Raw genomic sequence first — 18771 nt, forward strand, 5'->3', positions numbered from 1 at the left:
TCTGCTGTTGCCCCGTACCCTCCATGTTCACCCTACTTTTCATGTGTCCAGGATTAAGCCCTTGTCTCACTGTCCTCTGTCTTCCGTTTCTAGGCCCATCCCTCCCCCCTGGGTCATCGATGGCCAGCCCGCGTATACGGTGAAACGCTTCCTGAGGGTTCAACCATGGGGCAGGGGTTTCCAGTACCTGGTTGACTGGGAGGGTTATGGTCCGGAGGAGAGGTGCTGGGTTCCTGCTAAAGACATCCTGGACCCGGCCCTCATTGCCGATTTTTCACCGCCGACACCCCGTTCAGCCAGGTATGCACCCAGGTAGGACGCCAGGTGGCATCCCTGGAGGAGGGGGGGGGGGGGGGGGTACTGTCACACCCTGATCTGTTTCACCTGTTCTTGTGATTGTCTCCACCTCCTCCAAGTGTCGCTTATTTTCCTGGTGTATTTATCCTAGTGTTTCCTGTCTCTCTGTGCCAGTTCGTCTTGTTAGTTTTCAAGTCAACCAGCGTGTTTTCCCGTGCTCCTGTTTTCTATTCTCTTTTTCTAGTCTTCACGGTTTTGACCCTTGCCTGTTTTTTCTGGACTCCGTACCCGTCTGCCTGACTCTTCTGCCTGCCCTGACATCGAGCCTGTCTGCCACTCTTTACCTCTTGGACTCAGAATCTGGTTTTGACCTTTTGCTTGTCCACGACCCTTCTCTTGCCTTCTCTTTTTAGATTATAAATAAACTACAAAGACTTTAACCATCTGCCTCCTGTGTCTGCATCTGCGTCTCACCTTGTGCCTTTATAGACAGACATTCTACATATTTGCTTGCAAGTTGTTTGCATTAATGAATGACACTAAAGTGGAACACTTGGGTAAAGATAATCATCTTTATATTGTAATACCGTTAATGTACAACCCAGACTGCATGTTGGTGCTGCTGTAGCCTACCAAAAAGAATACAGCCCAGACAGAATAGCACAATTGTGAAGAAAGTGATTGATCTATTCTTGTATCCTACTGATTGTAGGGTGTTCCAACAACACAGTATAGGGCGAAGTTTATATCCTAATGCAACAACACAGTGTAGGGCGACGTTTATATCCTAATGCAGACAAGGACATGTTTTACCCCATGACCTAGGTATTTTAAAATGGTGTTATAGGTTAGGCCTATGTGTTATATCACATGAATTTGAAATAAATATTGTATTTTATTATACAGCATTAGGCTATGAGTTATAGAAATAGCTCTCTTGAATCAATCAAACATGAACCTTGCTTTGCTGCACAATGGCAATGTGTCTAGATATAAGACAGGCTAAACAACACTCACATGGAAAGTATGCTATGACAATGGGATCAGCCAATTAGGACTCAGGGGTAGAAGTAACACAGTAAAAAATCTATATTCCAAGACACTCAAATTAGTATATGTTACGTTTGGTATGGTATCTATTAATTTGTGAATGTCCATCCATTTCATATGATATGTTACAAATTACAATTCGTATGATATGTTACGAATTACAATTCATACAATATGTTACGAATTTTCAATACATATGATATGTTATGAATTTCAATTTGTGGCTAACTTTATCTAGGTGGCTAATGCCAACGTTAGAAATTGGGGTTAGGGTTAGGAGTTAGATAGGAGTTAGATTAAAGGGTTATTGGCCTTAGGGTTAAGGGGAAGGGTTAGCTAACATTCTAGTTGCAAAGTAGTAAGTAGTTGCAAAGTTGCTAATTATCCACGCGCCTTTTGGTTTTGCCTTTAGTAACATTCTAACATTCAAACGAAGTTTCGTTTACTATGTTATGTCTAGTCTGAGTACAGGCTGAATCAGCGGTGACAAAATATAGCTTTTTTTTACCAACTTGATCTGTGTGGTGCCAGCTGGCGGGCAAGTTATGCTGCATGTCAACAAATGGCCAGAAATCATCATTGGGAAATCAAATCCTCAGAAATAGCAGAATCACGATTTGTTGATTGCTAGAATTGATCGAAGCCTGATCAAAGTTCATCGATAGTCATCACAGCTAAACTTCCAGCCAATCTTATCCTTGTAGAGGGAGAAGTATCCTATTGGGTAGAGGCAGGGGATAGAAACATGTGCAAGATGATATAGCCTACATAACTCTTTCACCGAGGAGAGCTTGGTACAGACGGCAAATTTAGAGATAGAAAAATGGTATTAAATCAGTTATCATCTCTAGTCTCAGAAGTGTCACATGGACAGGCTTTCTTAGGTCTGTGTAGTTTACTTATTTCCCTTATTGTTATTTTGCTGATCCGGCAGCTTGTGAAGCAGAGGAGACCCCGAGGATTCCCTCCTGGACCGTCACCTATTCCTGTCATAGGGAACATTATGTCTCTAGCAACAGAACCGCACGTCTTTATGAAGAAACAGAGTGAAATCCATGGGCAGGTACGGTACTTAACTTATTGTGTCAAAGTGGCTTGACTAAACCTTGGCATTTTTTGTGTTGGCTACTTGTGTGCACCCCCATGTAGGCTAGTCTTCTTGTGCTCAAACCGGTTTAACTCTTGCGGTTTAGTCTATTGGGTGTTACTTTATTAATACCGATTTTTGCATTACAATATATGTATTTTGTATAGCGCTTTTCATTACAAACCAGAATCTCAAAGTCGCTTTAATTTCATTCTGAAAAAACAACGCGAAAAAAAGTTTGCAGGTAGCCTAGTGATTAGAGCATTGGGCCAATAACCGAAAGGTTGCTAAATCGAATCCCGAGCTGCCAAGGTAAAACTCTGTCATTCTGCCCCTGAACAAGGAGGTCAACACATTGTTCCCCGGTAGGCCGTCATTGTAAATAATAATTTGTTCTTAACTGACTTGCCTAGTTAAATAAAGGTTTTAAAAAATAAAAAATCATCCGGCACACACAGACCAGAATTCCTTAGTGTGTCAAAATGTTAGTTAGGGTGGACGCTCCATTCTTGTCCCTATATCTTGCGTCAGCCTAGAAAGATAACTCAGAAAACTGAACAAAAGAGGCTCGTGTTGGCAGGCTCCAGCCGCGCTTGCAGGGTTTCGAAAAATGGCGAAGGTACGCTTAGTCAGCATGCCTCGGCAAATAGAGCCAGACTACAGGGCTACCTCTAAACTAGCCTAATAGATAATTTGCCATTTAGATGTTATGTCATTATATCAAAGAAAATAAAAAAGAAACATATTGTGGGAAAACAAATGGCATATTATTTTGGATGTTTATTTATTCAAGTATTTTATCTCAGATTTTCAGTCTTGATTTGGGAGGCTACTCAGCAGTGGTTCTGAATGGATATGATGCCATCAGAGAATGCCTGTACCACCAGGGTGATGTCTTTTCTGACCGGCCATCGCTGCCTTTATTTATGAAAATGACCAAAATGGGAGGTAAGAAAGTCAGTTATAAGTTATAAGTTATAATGTATTCTGAAATATGCACATTATGACATTGGTATATTGTTATTAGATATTACATGCAAATACAAGCTTGGTGTTATCGAACTCTCTAGGCTATTTTATGGTATTGAAATGAAAATAGGTCCACCTATCGTGAGAAGAATATTTAGTATCTTCACACATGCTCAGTAAGGTCTCATTATGTCTGCTCTAATCTCAATATCTTCCTTCTCAGGACTTCTGAATGCTAAATTTGGCAATGGATGGATTGAACATCGTCAACTGGCCAGCAACTCCTTTCGTTACTTTGGCAGTTTTAAAAAGCCCCTCGACCAGAAGATCCTGGAAGAGTGCATGTTTTTTGTGGATGCCATCGACGAACACAAAGGGAAACCATTTAACCCAAAGCACCTGGTGACCAATGCTGTGTCCAACATCACCAACCTCATCATCTTCGGCGAGCGTTTCACGTACGACAACTGTGACTTCCAGCACATGATCGAGATCTTCAGTGAGAATGTGGAGCTGGCCGTCAGTGGCTGGGCCTTCCTTTACAACGCCTTCCCTTGGATCGAGTACCTCCCCTTCGGAAAGCACCAGAAGCTGTTCCGCAACGCAGCCAAGGTCTATAACTTCCTGGAGCAGATCATCAGGCGCTTCTCGGAGGGCAGAGTGTGCAACTTCCCGCGCCATTACATCGATGACTACCTGAACAAGTTGGACAAGAGTGCTGGCGACTTGGGCACCCCGTATTCCAGGGAGAACCTAATCTACTCTGTGGGCGAGCTCATCATCGCGGGCACGGAGACCACCACCAACACCCTACGCTGGGCTATGCTCTACATGGCCCTCTACCCCAACATTCAAGGTCAGTGTGCTGCTTTATAGCACAGTAGGCCTCAGCATCAAGTCCCCTGCCTTGTCCTCACTCGGGCCTCATAGCACCCTGTCTTGTCCTTACTCAGGCCTCATAGCACCCTGTCTTGTCCTTACTCAGGCCTCATAGTACCCTGCCTTGTCCTTACTCAGGCCTCATAGCACCCTGCCTTGTCCTCACTCGGGCCTCATAGCACCCTGTCTTGTCCTTACTCAGGCCTCATATCACCCTGCCTTGTCCTTAATCAGGCCTCTTTAGCACCCTGCCTTGTCCTTACTCAGGCCTCATCATAACAAGTGGTGCATAAGACCTCCACAACATCCCTCCATCTCTTACCTGTCCTAATCTATTTTGTATGTCTCTTTTCAGATGAGGCATATTCTGGTATTAAGCTCAGTTTCAACGGTTAGCTAACAGGTCATCCTTGGTCTTTCTTTCTCCTCTTCTCCTCCGGTGTCCAGTAAAGGGACTTGCCTTGTCCTTATTTACTTACTTACTTACTTACTGACTTTATTGTCCCCATGGGGAAATTTTGTTGCAGTGTCATGGACACATTTAAAGTGGCGTTTAAATACAAAAAAAATGGACAATACAACTTTCATAACATTTACGTACCAATAAAAATAATAATAAGAAGAAATAAGAAATAAAACATTTAAAAAGAAGAAAAGACTAGCCTTCTGGCCTTACGGAGTCGATGGGAACATTCGCCCGAGCTATTTAGGAGGGATATCACACCTGGCACAAATGCTTGTCTAGTTCTGTTTTTCCTGATGAGGGGTGCCCTATACCTGCACCCAGAGGGGAGTAGTTCAAAGTCCAGGTACATGGGGTGGCTTGGGTCTAAAAGGATTTTGTGAGCCTTGCGGAGGGCCCTGACCTTAAAGATCTCATCCAGGTCTGTCTGTTTGACTCCAAGTACCTTGCTTGCTGTGGTAATAATCCTTCTCAGCATATTTCTCTGGCTGACAGTGGTATTGCCAAACCCACAAACAATACAAAAAGTTAAAATGCTCTCAATAAAAGATTTGTAAAACAGTGTCAATATAGTACAGTCTACATTAAAAGATCCCAACTTTTTGAGAAAGTATAGTCTCTGTTGGCTCTTTTTGTAGATCAGGTCTGTACATTTACTCCACTGAAGCGTATTGTCCAAAAGGACACCCAGATATTTATATGCCTCTACAATTTCTATATTCTGACCTCTGATAGATGTTGCAGAGGTAGGTGTTGTACGCTTCCTCAAGTCTATGCACATCTCTTTGGTCTTGTTGGTATTGAGGACCAAGTATGATTCCTCACACCACTCTACAAAGTCATCTAGGACCAGGGCCATGATGTTCCTCGTCATCATGCAACAGGCTGATCAAGGCAGTGTCATCAGCGAACTTAACGAGGTGTCTGTCAGAATGGGAACTAGTACAACTATTAGTGTACAAGATGTACAGGAGTGAGGACAAAACACATCCCCGAGGAGAGCCTGTGTTGGTATTGCGTATATCCGACATGTGGGGACCTATTTTGACTCGCTGTGAGTGTTGGCTCAGGAAGTCCAACAGTCACAAAACCAGCCCCCCATCTAAGGAGAAGTCCCGAATGAGTCTCTGTGCCAGAATGTAAGGCTGGATTGTGTTGAAGGCAGAAGAAAGGTCAACAAACAGAACCCTGACATGGGATTTGGCACCCTCTAGATGTCTATAGACCATGTTAAGGAGGGTAAGAATGTCATCATCAACTCCTCTGCTAGGCTGATAGGCAAACTGAAATGGGTCGAGGAGCTTCTGGGCGACACTGAGAATATGACTTTTCACAATTCTCTCAAGGCATTTCATTACTAAGGATGTCAAGGCGAAAGGGTGGTAGTCATTCAGCACAGAGGGATTAGATGCTTTAGGAATTGGTATAATTATTATTATTTTTTTTTATTTAACCTTTCTCCAAGCCATAATATACAGCAACTTTTATTTGCATACATTAGATAACTAAGGTATCATTTTTTTCTTTCAACTGTACAAAGTTATACACTCCCTCCCCTCGGACAGTGAAGCTACAATTGTAAATGTGTCTCTATACTTAGATTTGATATCAAATATTTTATATTAGGTGACAGGGCAGAATGTTCCTTTTATTTGAGGGTATTTTTATATATATATAATGTATATCTGTTTTACCGTTTAGAATTGAAAGCATGTAGCTAATGTATCTAATCCCCCCATTTGAAGACATCATAAGTATTTGGACAAGTTCACTTAGTGTTTTAACGTAGTAAAAAATGTAGTATTTGGTCCCATATTCCATGCACACATTGACTACATCAAGCTGTGACTTTAAAAAGTTGTTGGATTCATTTACAGCTTGTTTTGGTTGTGTTTCAGATTATGCTTGACCCAATAGAAAGTGAATGGTGGACAATGTACTCTATTGTAATATTTTGTAGACACTTGTATTGTAAGTAAGAATAAAATGTGTTTTTGAACATAGCTACATTAATGTGGATGCTACCATGATTAGGGATGTCATGAATTGGAAAAAAATTACTCCAGTCATCATCCATCATTCATTTATTTTGGGCAAAACAAAACCCAAAAAACAACAAAACAAACTCCAAATGCATCCAACGTCACAAGCTTGATGTAGTCATTGCGTACTAGAAATATGGGACTAAATACTAAACATTAGACCGCTTTAATACACTGTAAGTGAATGTGTCCAAATACATATGACATCTTCAAATGGGAGGACTAGATATGTAAAGTGCTTTCATTTCTAAACTTTAAAACAGATATAAATGAAAATACTCTCAAATGAAAGGTGACATTCTGTACCTTCGCCTCATATGAAACATTTGATAACAAATCCAAAATGCTGGAGTATAGAGCCAAATTTACAATTTTAGCTTCACTGTCCAAATACATACAGAGGGGAGTGTATGTTTGTAGGTAATCAGTAATAGTTGAGTAAGAAACTTTCATTTGCATAGTGTCCAAGGTTGGATTGATTACTGTGTTAACTTTTTTTATAGATCTTTGTTTAAACTATTTCTCTACTAAGTGATACGCTGAGTGTACAAAGCATTATGCTCTTTCAATGACATAGACTGACCAGGTTATTGATGTCACTTGTTAAATCCACTTCAATCAATTAAATCTATTTTATTTATAAAGCCCTTTTTACATCCGCAGATGTCACAAAGTGATTATGCAGAAACCCAGGCTTAAACCCCAAACAGCAAGCAATGCAGATGTAGAAGCACGGTGGCTAGGAAAAACTCACTAGAAATGCAGGAACCTAGGAAGAAACCTAGAGAGGAGCCAGGATCTGAGGGGTGGCCAGTCCTCTTCTGGATGTGCCGGGTTGAGATTATAAGTGTACAAAAATGTATGCACTCACTACTGTAAGTCACTCTGGATAAGAGCGTCTGCTAAATGACAAAAATGTATAAATGTACATGGCCATCAAGGCCAGATCGTTTTTCAAGATCAAACGTTCATAGATGACCAGCAGGCTCAAATAATAATCCCAGTGGTTTTAGAGCAGGGCAATTATTTTCCATGAAGGGTCACATTAGAATATATTTTTGCCATCACGGGCCAGAATCATATTTTCAGGATTATACATCATGTGTATGACTGTGTTGACAGATATATCTACTGTAAATCATATCCAGATATACTACTTATTTGACTTTTTTTTAACATGCACAGAAATAAACCACATCCATGTTCTCCTTTTGGTAGATATTTTCATTGTTAAACATCCAATGAACTTCACGGAGGGAAAAGTGCACTGTGCATTCAGCACCACGGACAGAACTCTTGTTAACGGGTATGCACAAAAACACAAGAAAGAAAGAGAGCTCAACATTACATTTAAACTACTCAATCAGTGTGAGGAGTGAAGTCTCTGATGGGCATTGACTAGAGCAGTGAAGTCAGGTATAGTTTTGACATCGCTATGCGCAAAATTGCTGGGAGGTGAAAGTCAGTAAGAGATAATCTGTGCCTTGACTTATTATATTTTATCACTGAAAATGCCTGTTCACATACATAGGTTGACCCAAACAGTACCAACATCTTCTGAGCATGACTCCTAATATTTGGAAAGTTTTGTTCATTGAGAGATGCATAGAACCTCGTCAGTGATATTGTTTTGAGTAGTTCTCCAATCACTGCATCAGACTGAAGATTGATAAGTTCATGATGCAGGTCAGTGGGAGCGTTATCCACATTGAAGGTGAAAGGAGAGGAAACCAACAGCATGTCCTTTTCCAACACTTTGAAATCCTCAAAATGATGAGAAAATTCACCGCTCAAAGCACGCAGCAGCGATGTATACTTCTCCCGCTGGTCATCTGATAGGGAACAGACTAGTAGTGTCAGAAGATTGTTTGAGATTGTTGGCTTTTACTTGGCGGGTCAGGAGGAGTAATTTTCCCTTGAAGGCTTTTACAAGGCTGTACATCTGATGTGCAAAAAGGCCCTTCCCTTGTAGTTTGGAGAAATAGGTGAATTCCTTTACTTTGTCTTTCAAATGTTGTTCCATATTCTCTGCGATGTCCTCAACACGCCGTGTCACTGTTTGTCTTGGCATGGAAACATTTTCAAACAGCTCTTTCTTGTCGGGGCAAGGTATTGCTGCAGAGTCAATTAAACATTCTTTAATGAGTTTGCCCTCAGCGAATGGCTTGCTATGTTTAGCAATTTTGTGGGACAGTACATAGCTAGCTCTCGCAATTCCATAGTTTGCTGAATGCAGTTTTGTGAAAAGTCCTTGCTACTTTTGCAACTGAGAAAGCAACTCTTTCGATGCACTTACCCTCTGCTCAGAAGACATATTCCTATATTTCTCTGCATGCTTCGTCTGGAAGTGTCGGGACAAGTTGTAGTCTGTCAAGACAGAGATGTTCTCTTTGCACACTAAGCATACAGCTTTCCCTGATACCTCAATAAATAAATATTTCAATATCCACTCTTGCTGGAACACCCTACATTCATTGTCTAATCAAATCAAATCAAATGTATTTATATAGCCCTTCTTACATCGGCTGATATCTCAAAGTGCTGTACAGAAACCCATCCTAAAACCCCAAACAGCAAGCAATGCAGGTGTAGAAGCACGGTGGCTAGGAACAACTCCCTAGAAAGGCCAAAACCTAGGAAGAAACCTAGAGAGGAACCAGGCTATGAGAGGTGGCCAGTCCTCTTCTGGCTGTGCCGGGTGGAGATTATAACAGAAAATGGCCAAGATGTTCAAATGTTCATAAATGACCAGCATGGTCAAATAATAATAATCACAGTAGTTGTCGAGGGTGCAGCAAGTCAGCACCTCAGGAGTAAATGTCAGTTGGCTTTTCATAGCCGATCATTAAGAGTATCTCTACCGCTCCTGCGGTCTCTAGAGAGTTGAAAACAGCAGTTCTGGGACAGGTAGCACGTCTGGTGAACAGGTCAGGGTTCCATAGCCACAGGCAAAACAGCAGAAACTGGATGAGCAGCACGACCAGGTGGACTGGGGACAGCCAGGAGTCATCAGGCCAGGTAGTCCTGAGGTATGGTCCTATGGCTCCGGTCCTCCGAGAGAGAGAAAGAAAGAGAGAATTAGAGAGAGCATACTTAAATTCACACAGGACACCGGATAAGACAGGAGAAGTACTCCAGATATAACAAACTGACCCTAGCCCCCCGAGCACATAGACTATTGCAGCATAAATACTGGAGGCTGAGACAGGGGGAGGGGGGGGGGGGTCAGGGGACACTGTGGCCGTGTCTGACGATACCCCCGGAGAGGGCCAACCAGGCAGGATATCACCCCACCCCCTTTGCCAAAGCACAGCCCCCACACCACTGGAGGGATATCAACAGACCATCAGTTTACTAAATCAAATCAAAGTTTATTTGTCACGTGCGCTGAATACAACAGGTGTAGACCTTACAGTGAAATGCTTACTCGCAGGCTCTAAAGTAAAGAGAACAGTCTATGACTGAGGTGGCTGGGGTCTTTGACTATTTTTAGGGCCTTCCTCTAAAACCGCCTAGTGTAGAGGTCCTGGATTGCAGGCAGCTTAGCCCAAGTGATGTACTGGGCCGTACGCACTACCCTCTGTAGTGCCTTGCGGTCAGAGGCCGTGCAATTGCCGTACCAGGTAGTGATGCAACCAGTCAGGATGCTCTCGATGGTACAGCTGTAGAACCTTTTGAGAATCTGAGGACCCATGCAAAATCTTTTTAGTTTCCCGGGGAGGAATAGGTTTTGTCGTGTCCTCTTCACGACTGTCTTAGTGTGCTTGGACCATTCTAGTTTGTTGGTGATGTGGACACCAAGGAACTTGAAGCTCTCAACCTGCTCCACTGCAGCCCTATTGATGAGAATGGGGGCATGCTCGGTCCTCTTTTTCCTGTAGTCCACAATCATCTCCTTTGTCTTGATCACGTTGAGGGAGAGGTTGTTATACTGGCACCACACGGCCAGGTCTCTGACCCTATAGGCTGTCTCGTCGTTGTCGGTGATCAGGCCTACCACTGTTGTGTCATCGGCAAACTTAATGATAGTGTTGGAGTTGTGCCTGGCCATGCAGTCATCAGTGAACAGGGAGTACAGGAGTGGACTGAGCACTCACCCCTGAGGGGCCACTGTGTTGAGGATCAGCGTGGCGGATGTGTTGTTACCTACCCTTACCACCTGGGGGCGGCCCATCAGGAAGTCTAGGATCCAGTTGCAGAGGGAGGTGTTTAGTCCCAGGGTCCTTAGCTTATTGATGAGCTTTGAAAGAGCACTATGGTGTTGAATGCTGAGCTGTAGTCATTGAATAGCATTCTCACATAGGTGTTCCTTTTGTTCAGGTGGGAAAGGGCAGTGTGGAGTGCAATAGATATTGCATCATCTGTGGATCTGTTGAGGCGGTATGCAAATTGGAGTGGGTCTAGGCTTCCTGGGATAATGGTGTTGATGTGAGCCATGACCAGCCCTTCAAAGCACTTTATGGCTACAGATTTGAGTGCTACGGGTCGGTAATAATTTAGGCAGGTTACCTTAGTGTTCTTGGGCACAGACACTATGGTGTTCTGTATTTATCACTAACTGAATTTAATGTATTGCTTTATCCGGGTAGCCAGAGAGTAGAGCATTGCAGTAGTCTAATCCAAAACTTTCAAAAGCAAATTAGCTTTACTGCATCATTTTTGTACAAAGTTTCAGATATGTGCAATGTTACAAAGATGGAAAAAAGCTGCCCTTGAAATATTCTTGATATGTTCGTCAAAAGATAGTCCAGCGGAATGCAGAGATCCTTCACAGTTTTATTTGAGACGACTGTACAACCATCAACATTCATTTTCAGATCAAACAGCAGATCTCTTTGTTTCTTGGGACCTAGCACAAACACCCCTGTTTTGTCCGAATTTAAAAGTAAAACATTTTCCGCCATCCTTATGTCTGAAACACAGGCTTCCAGGGTAGACAATTTTGGGGTTTCACCATGTTTAATCGAAATGTTCAGCTGTGGGTCGTCCGCATAGCAGTGAAAGTTGACATTGTATTTCCGAATGACATCAACAAGAGGTAGAATATATAGTGAAAACAATAGTGGTCCTAAAATGGAACCTTGAGGAACACCGAAACTTACAATTGATTTGTGAAAGGGCAAACCATCCAAAGAGAGTCAATTCTATATTTTCCAACAGATAAGATCTAAACCTGGCAAGAACTTGTCCATGTAGACCAAAGAGGGTTTCCAATCTCTTAAAAAGAATGTGGTGATCAATGGTGTCAAAAACAGCACTAAGGTCTAGGAGCACGAGGACAGATGCAGAGCCTTTGGTCTGACGCCATTAAAGGGTAATTTACCACCTTCACGAGTTCCGTCTCAGTACTATGATGGGGTCTAAAACCAGACTGGAGTGTTTCGTATACATTATTTGTCTTCAGGAAGGCAGTGAGTTGCTGCACAACAGCTTTTTGGAAACATTTTGAGAGGAATGGGAGATTCGATATCGGCCGAAAGTTTTTACATTTTCCATGTCAAGGTTTGGCTTTTTCAGGAAAGGCTTTATTACTGCCATTTTAGTTAGTTTGGTACACATCCGGAGGATAGGGAGCCGTTTATTATGATCAACATAGCAGGGCCAAGCACAGGAAGTAGCTCTTTCAGTAGTGTCGTCAGAATAGGGTCCATTAGGCAGCTGGACACTATTCAGCGTAGAACAGCGTAGAACTTTCTTGTATTCTGGAGCCTCAGAATGGAATGAGTTGCCTCTGCCCATAAAAACAACGTCCTCTCTGGGCAGCTTTAAAAATAAAGTTAAAATAAGTTTGATGTCTTCTGTGCCCATATGAATAATCCCTACAATGTAACTGCAATGATGAGATAGATGTTCTTCTTCTTTGTTTTAATGTTTTATTATCTCAATGCTATACTGTGGTCAACCGTGTTCGATCTTGCCTAGCCACCTTGCCTCAAGAGGACCACAATAAAAATAAGTCCCAGACTTCATTGTGTGTTATCCTCCATGATTTTACTCATGTGCATGTATGGGTTTGTCAAGTTTTGTATGTACTTGTTTTTTAAATGGTCGAATTAATAAACTAAACTAAACAAGGATAGGGGACAGGTTAAAGAAAGATATTTAAGCCTTGAGACAATTGAGACATGGATTATATATATGTGTGCCATTCAGAGGGTGAATTGGCAAGACAAAATATTTAAATGCCTTTAAACGGGGTATGGTAGTAGGTGCCAGGCGCACCGGTTTGTACCAAGAACTGCAACGCTGCTGGGGTTTTCACGCTCAACAGTTTCCCATGTATTTTAGGAATGGTCCACCACCCAAAGGACATCCAGCCAACTTGACACAACTGTGGGAAGGATTTGTATTTGTATTTATTAGGGATCCCCTTGGCAGCAGCTACTTTTCCTGGGGTGCAAACATATTAAAGCACTTACATTACATATAGAATAAAATATAAAACAGTACATCATATAACATTATTACACCAATACATATCTACAATACAACATGTTTAATACCACCATACAACAATATCACAATGTATTCATATGCACGTGTTTGTACCTTTGTGTGTGTGTCTCTTCACAGTCCCCGTTGTTCCATAAGGTGTATTTTTACCTGTTTTTAAAAAATCTGATTATACTGCTTGCATCAGTTACCTGATGTGGAATAGAGTTCCATGTAGTCATGGCTCTATGTAGTACTGTGCGCCTCCCATAGTCTGTTCTGGACTTGGGGACTGTGAAGAGACCTCTGGTGGCATGTCTTGTGGGGTGTGCACGGGTGTCTGAGCTGTGTGCTAGTATTTTAAACAGACAGCCCGGTACATTTAGCTTGTCAACACCTCTTACAAAAACAAATAGTGATGAAGTCAATCTCTCTTCCACTTTGAGCCATGAGAAATTGACATGCCTGTAATTAATGTTAGCTCTCCGTGTACTTTTAAGGGCCAGCTGTGCTGCCCTGTTCTGAGCCAACTGCAATTTTTCTAAGTCTCTCTTTGTGGCTCCTGACCACACTACTGAACAGTAGTCTAGGTGCGACAAAACTAAGACCTGTAGGAACTGCCTTGTTGATAGTGTTGTTAAGAAGGCAGAGCAGCGCTTTATTATGGATTGGAGTCAACATGAGCCAGTATCCCTGTGGAACGCTTTCAACACATTGTAGAGTCCATGCCCCGACAAATTGAGGCTGAGGGCAAAAGGGGGTGCAACTCAATATTAAGGTTTTCTTAATGTTTTGTACACTCAGTGTATTTCTGTAGATACTAGATGAGAGTTTAGCAAGCAGAAAGGACATTGTGATGAAAAGGTATTGACAGTTTGCTGCTGATGTTTCCTCTGTGTAGAGAAGGTGCATAAGGAGCTGGACAGTGTGCTGGGAAGTGGGCAATCCCCCTCGCTGGCAGACAAAAAGAGGATGCCCTATGTGGAAGCGGTGCTACATGAGGTCCTGCGCTTCTGTAACATCGTGCCCCTGGGCATCTTCCGCGCCACCACTCAGGACACACTGGTGAGCGGCTACAACATCCCCAAAGGCACCATGGTCATCACCAACCTGTACTCTGTGCACTTTGATGAGAAGTACTGGTGTGACCCTGGAACCTTCTCACCACATCGCTTCCTGGACAGCAATGGACACTTTGTCCGACGGGAAGCTTTCCTACCCTTCTCTCTGGGTGAGTCTGGCTTCTTTCCACTCTTAGGCCCCCAAAGAGAGTAGCAGACTCTCACACACATACTGTACACACCCTCTCACTTGAATGCCTCTCCTCTTGCCTAATCTAAATGGTAATGCTTAAATACAGGGTTAATAGTCATCATGGGCATGAAATTCCAATATATTAGAGATTCTTCTGTATGTTTGTATACTTTTTAGGCAGTAGTTCTGAAAGTAGCACTCATGAGCCAAAAATGGTCGCCGGAAATTGCATACTACGTCACATACAGTGGGGCAAAAAAGTTTTAGTCAGCCACCAATTGTGCAAGTTCTCCCACTTAAAAAGATGAGAGGCCTGTAATTTTCATCATAGGTACACTTCAACTATGACAGACAAAATTAGAAAAAAAAATCCAGAAAATCACATTGTAGGATTTTTTATGAATTTATTTGCAAATTATGGTGGAAAATAAGTATTTGGTAACTTTCAAACAAGCAAGATTTCTGGCTCTCACAGACCTGTAACTTCTTCTTTAAGAGGCTCCTCTGTCCTCTACTCGTTACCTGTATTAATGGCACCTGTTTGAACTTGTTATCAGTATAAAAGACACCTGTCCACAACCTCAAACAGTCACACTCCAAACTCCACTATGGCCAAGACCAAAGAGCTGTCAAAGGACACCAGAAACAAAATTGTAGACCTGCACCAGGCTGGGAAGACTGCATCTGCAATAGGTAAGCAGCTTGGTTTGAAGAAATCAACTGTGGGAGCAATTATTAGGAAATGGAAGACATACAAGACCACTGATAATCTCCCTCGATCTGGGGCTCCACGCAAGATCTCACCCCGTGAGGTCAAAATTATCACAAGAACGGTGAGCAAAAATCCCAGAACCACACGGGGGGACCTAGTGAATGACCTGCAGAGAGCTGGGACCAAAGTAACAAAGCCTACCATCAGCAAGGGCATTGAAGATGAAACGTGGCTGGGTCTTTCAGCATGACAATGATCCCAAACACACCGCCCGGGCAACGAAGGAGTGGCTTCGTAAGAAGCATTTCAAGGTCCTGGAGTGGCCTAGCCAGTCTCCAGATCTCAACCCCATAAAAAATCTTTGGAGGTAGTTGAAAGTCTGTGTTGCCCAGCAACAGCCCCAAAACATCACTGCTCTAGAGGAGATCTGCATGGAGGAATGGGCCAAAATACCAGCAACAGTGTGTGAAAACCTTGTGAAGACTTACAGAAAACGTTTGACCTCTGTCATTGCCAACAAAGGGTATATAACAAAGTATTGAGATAAACTTTTGTTATTGACCAAATACTTATTTTCCACCATAATTTGCAAATAAATTCATAAAAAATCCTACAATGTGATTTTCTGGAATTTTTTTCCTCATTTTGTCTGTCATAGTTGAAGTGTACCTATGATGAAAATTACAGGCCTCTCTCATCTTTTTAAGTGGGAGAACTTGCACAATTGGTGGCTGACTAAATACTTTTTTGCCCCACTGTATGTGCAGATATGTGCACCACGTCATTGCTCTCTCTCTCTCTGTACTGTGTCCACTGAGCTGGGCCCGCCCTGCAACCTCATTGGATAATGCTGGGCAGGCCTCTTGCTACCCGTCACTCAAATGTGAGAGGCTGAAGCTCATTGGCTATAACTCAAATTGCTCGGGTGCTGGCCCACATGGAGGGAAATGTGGGGAAAATAACACAGCACAGCTTCAATAAAACAGTCGCTTTCAAACTAGGGATTTCGTGCCTAATTGAGGTAAGACAGTAATTCTGCTCATAGATTATGCATGTATGAACTACATATTGAAAAATACTTTCTTAGTTGCCAAAGTACCGGAGCATGTCTTTAACTGTATACCCCAGCTATGATCTCATTTCATTTTACCTACAATGAGTCAAATGTAATAAAAGCTAGAGCCTCTCCGGTATTACAACAACCTTATGGGTATGAAGGCCCAGTAATCTATTTGAGCACTTAATTAATAGACTGGTGAGCAAGCCAGTCCCTGGGGCTATTGCAGACTACAATGCTGCCATTAATAAAGGAAAGTACTGTTAAGACAGAAAAACACCACCATGTCAGTTCAAACAAAACAAATTCTCAGTCATACCACCCATACATGTGGTTCCCTCTATTGCTCAAGTTGCACTGTGTATGCAAGTGTAAACCTTTTCCCAGCCATAACCTATATCCTAATAAGGTAAAGACTAAACAGCTGATAACAGTGATAGTAAAGGTCCTTTACTATCACTTAACAGATACATTGAGTACAGTAGATATGTTGTATTGGTTGAATGTTCACTGGAAAACAGTAGTCAGTAGTAGCTGGTGTCACTAAATCAACGGACGGCTCATTGTAATGGCTGGAATGGAATGGTTTGATACCGCTCCGTTGATTTCATGTCAGCCATTACGACGAGCAGTCCTCCTTCACCAGCCTCCTCTGAGTAGAGTAGATGATACAAAGTATGACATGATCTTCACAAAACTCAATCCATGTTGTGTGGTTTGTCCTCAGGGAAGCGTCACTGTTTGGGCGAGCATCTGGCCAGGATGGAGATGTTCCTGTTCTTCACCACCATGCTGCAGCGCTTCCACCTGCAGTTCCCCCCCGGCACAGTGCCAAGCCTCACCCCCAAACTGGGCATGACCCTGCAGCCGCTGCCTTACTCCATCTGCGCCGTCCGCAGGCAGCAGTGACAGATTCTCAGAAGCCACAGCCCGAAGGGGTGGGGGGTTGGGGGTTTAGTCAGAACAGAACAGGGCTCTAGAGCTTGTACTCCTACCCTGACCTCCAGTGTTTTACACAGAACTGCTAGAATTCTAAACATCAGCCGATGGTTGTTTCTGAGCAATTGCATGTTTGCACAGCACCATTTGAAAAGTCATAGGATCACCAGAAATGTTACTGGCGAGATCCTGAAATATCAGGTGGAACTTCTCAGTAAGTTTAATCGAGAAGTGTGAATATTTAAACAATACACACACACATATACTATGAATTAACCTTGAATTAGAATTGACTTTTTATCTGTGTCCTTATAATCAAATGTCTCATCTTCCCTGCGGGATTATGTCAATGATTGACAGGATGGACCTCTATGATGGTTCACAGCCCTGTCTTCTCTCTCTCAGCCTGCCTAAATGAGAAATGGGAACATTACCCACTGGGCACACACTGGTTGAATCATTGTTGTTTCCACGTCATTTCAATGAAATTGAACCTACGTGGAATAGACGTTGAATTGATGTCTGTTCCCAGTGGGTAGTTTCAGCTGTTTCTACAGCACAGTGAAAATAAGTAGACTAGCAGCCAGCCTTTCCTAGAAGGCTCTGGACATGGTGTTTAGTCTGGATCAGCGCCATATCAAGCAGTCTGAACTAACAATGAACCTGATCTCTAGGGATTCTTCCATGGAAAAGCCTTCTCTCAGAAAGCTAATGCAATATCCGTTAAATGTCTTTGTGATGCTGTCCTTTGTGATTTAAGTCAATTTTACTTTTGTCTATTATGGTCATACTTTGTAATAAGAACAATGCCATTTTTGTGCTCCACTTACCTTTTTTACAATGTTTATGGTGTGCCTTTCCTAAGAGAAATTCAAGTTACATATGTTTTATGCCACTTGTTCTTTTTCTTCAACATGCTGACAGTATTTCTCTCAATAGGTTATAGGTCTATGTTTTCTCTCCAAAAATGTTTCCTATCTAAACTACAGTACAGGACTAGTCAGACATGGACTTTTGCAGCGACCCGGCAGAATGTGTCCAGACTGGGTCGTCCAGGGATACACAGACACTATAAATAATCTTCATGTGGTTGGAGCTGAGCCTGGGGGGGCGTCACCCATTTCCTTAAGTGACCTCTCACTTCTACTCTTTACTCAACAGACCAAAGGGCTAGAAAAAAAACTCCAATGCAATGCTGTGCTGTGCATACATCAGACTTACTGGGTAATATTTCATACTGATTTAATGTCTCTGGCTATTTCTGGCACCCAGCATACCTCTAACTACTAACTGCACTTCTCAGAAAGTTATGCTGAGGTAGACAGACTGCCAATTCGCCTGGATGAGCGCCTTGTCTGTGTGCATTGGAAATATTGAAACTGTGACATTGCAATCATTTCAGCAAACATCAGTGTTCCAACTGTGGTTGTCGGCAGGAGGATCTAAACACTTTAAGGGCAAAGTTATAGTACAGTTACATTCAAGGGGATTTTTATCCCCCCCCCCCCCCCCCCACACACACACACACACACACACACACACACACACACACACACACACACACACACACACACACACACACACACACAC

The 18771-nt window shown here is 42.6% G+C and overlaps 1 protein-coding gene across 1 annotated transcript; it reads left to right on the forward strand.

Moving 5' to 3' along the window:
• The first annotated feature begins 2118 nt into the window (after positions 1-2118).
• On the forward strand, positions 2119-18064 carry LOC129854403 (vitamin D 25-hydroxylase-like). The gene is made up of 5 exons (XM_055921411.1): positions 2119-2410; positions 3241-3382; positions 3627-4259; positions 14121-14450; positions 16970-18064. The coding sequence occupies exons 1-5, from the start codon at positions 2171-2173 to the stop codon at positions 17149-17151; spliced, it is 1527 nt and encodes a 508-aa protein (XP_055777386.1). The 5' UTR covers positions 2119-2170; the 3' UTR covers positions 17152-18064.
• Positions 18065-18771: the final 707 nt, after the last annotated feature.

Source organism: Salvelinus fontinalis, chromosome 4 (genome assembly GCF_029448725.1).
Source record: "Salvelinus fontinalis isolate EN_2023a chromosome 4, ASM2944872v1, whole genome shotgun sequence".
NCBI lineage: Eukaryota > Metazoa > Chordata > Actinopteri > Salmoniformes > Salmonidae > Salvelinus > Salvelinus fontinalis.

What these genes read in the sequence shown, in the direction of transcription:
- LOC129854403 (XM_055921411.1), top strand. Translation starts at nt 2,171, where the DNA reads ATGGTATTAAATCAGTTATCATCTCTAGTCTCAGAAGTGTCACATGGA. An exon ending in AGAGTGAAATCCATGGGCAG is followed by an intron (nt 2,411 to 3,240) that starts GTACGGTACTTA and finishes ATTTTATCTCAG; the next exon opens with ATTTTCAGTCTTGATTTGGG. An exon ending in GAAAATGACCAAAATGGGAG is followed by an intron (nt 3,383 to 3,626) that starts GTAAGAAAGTCA and finishes CTTCCTTCTCAG; the next exon opens with GACTTCTGAATGCTAAATTT.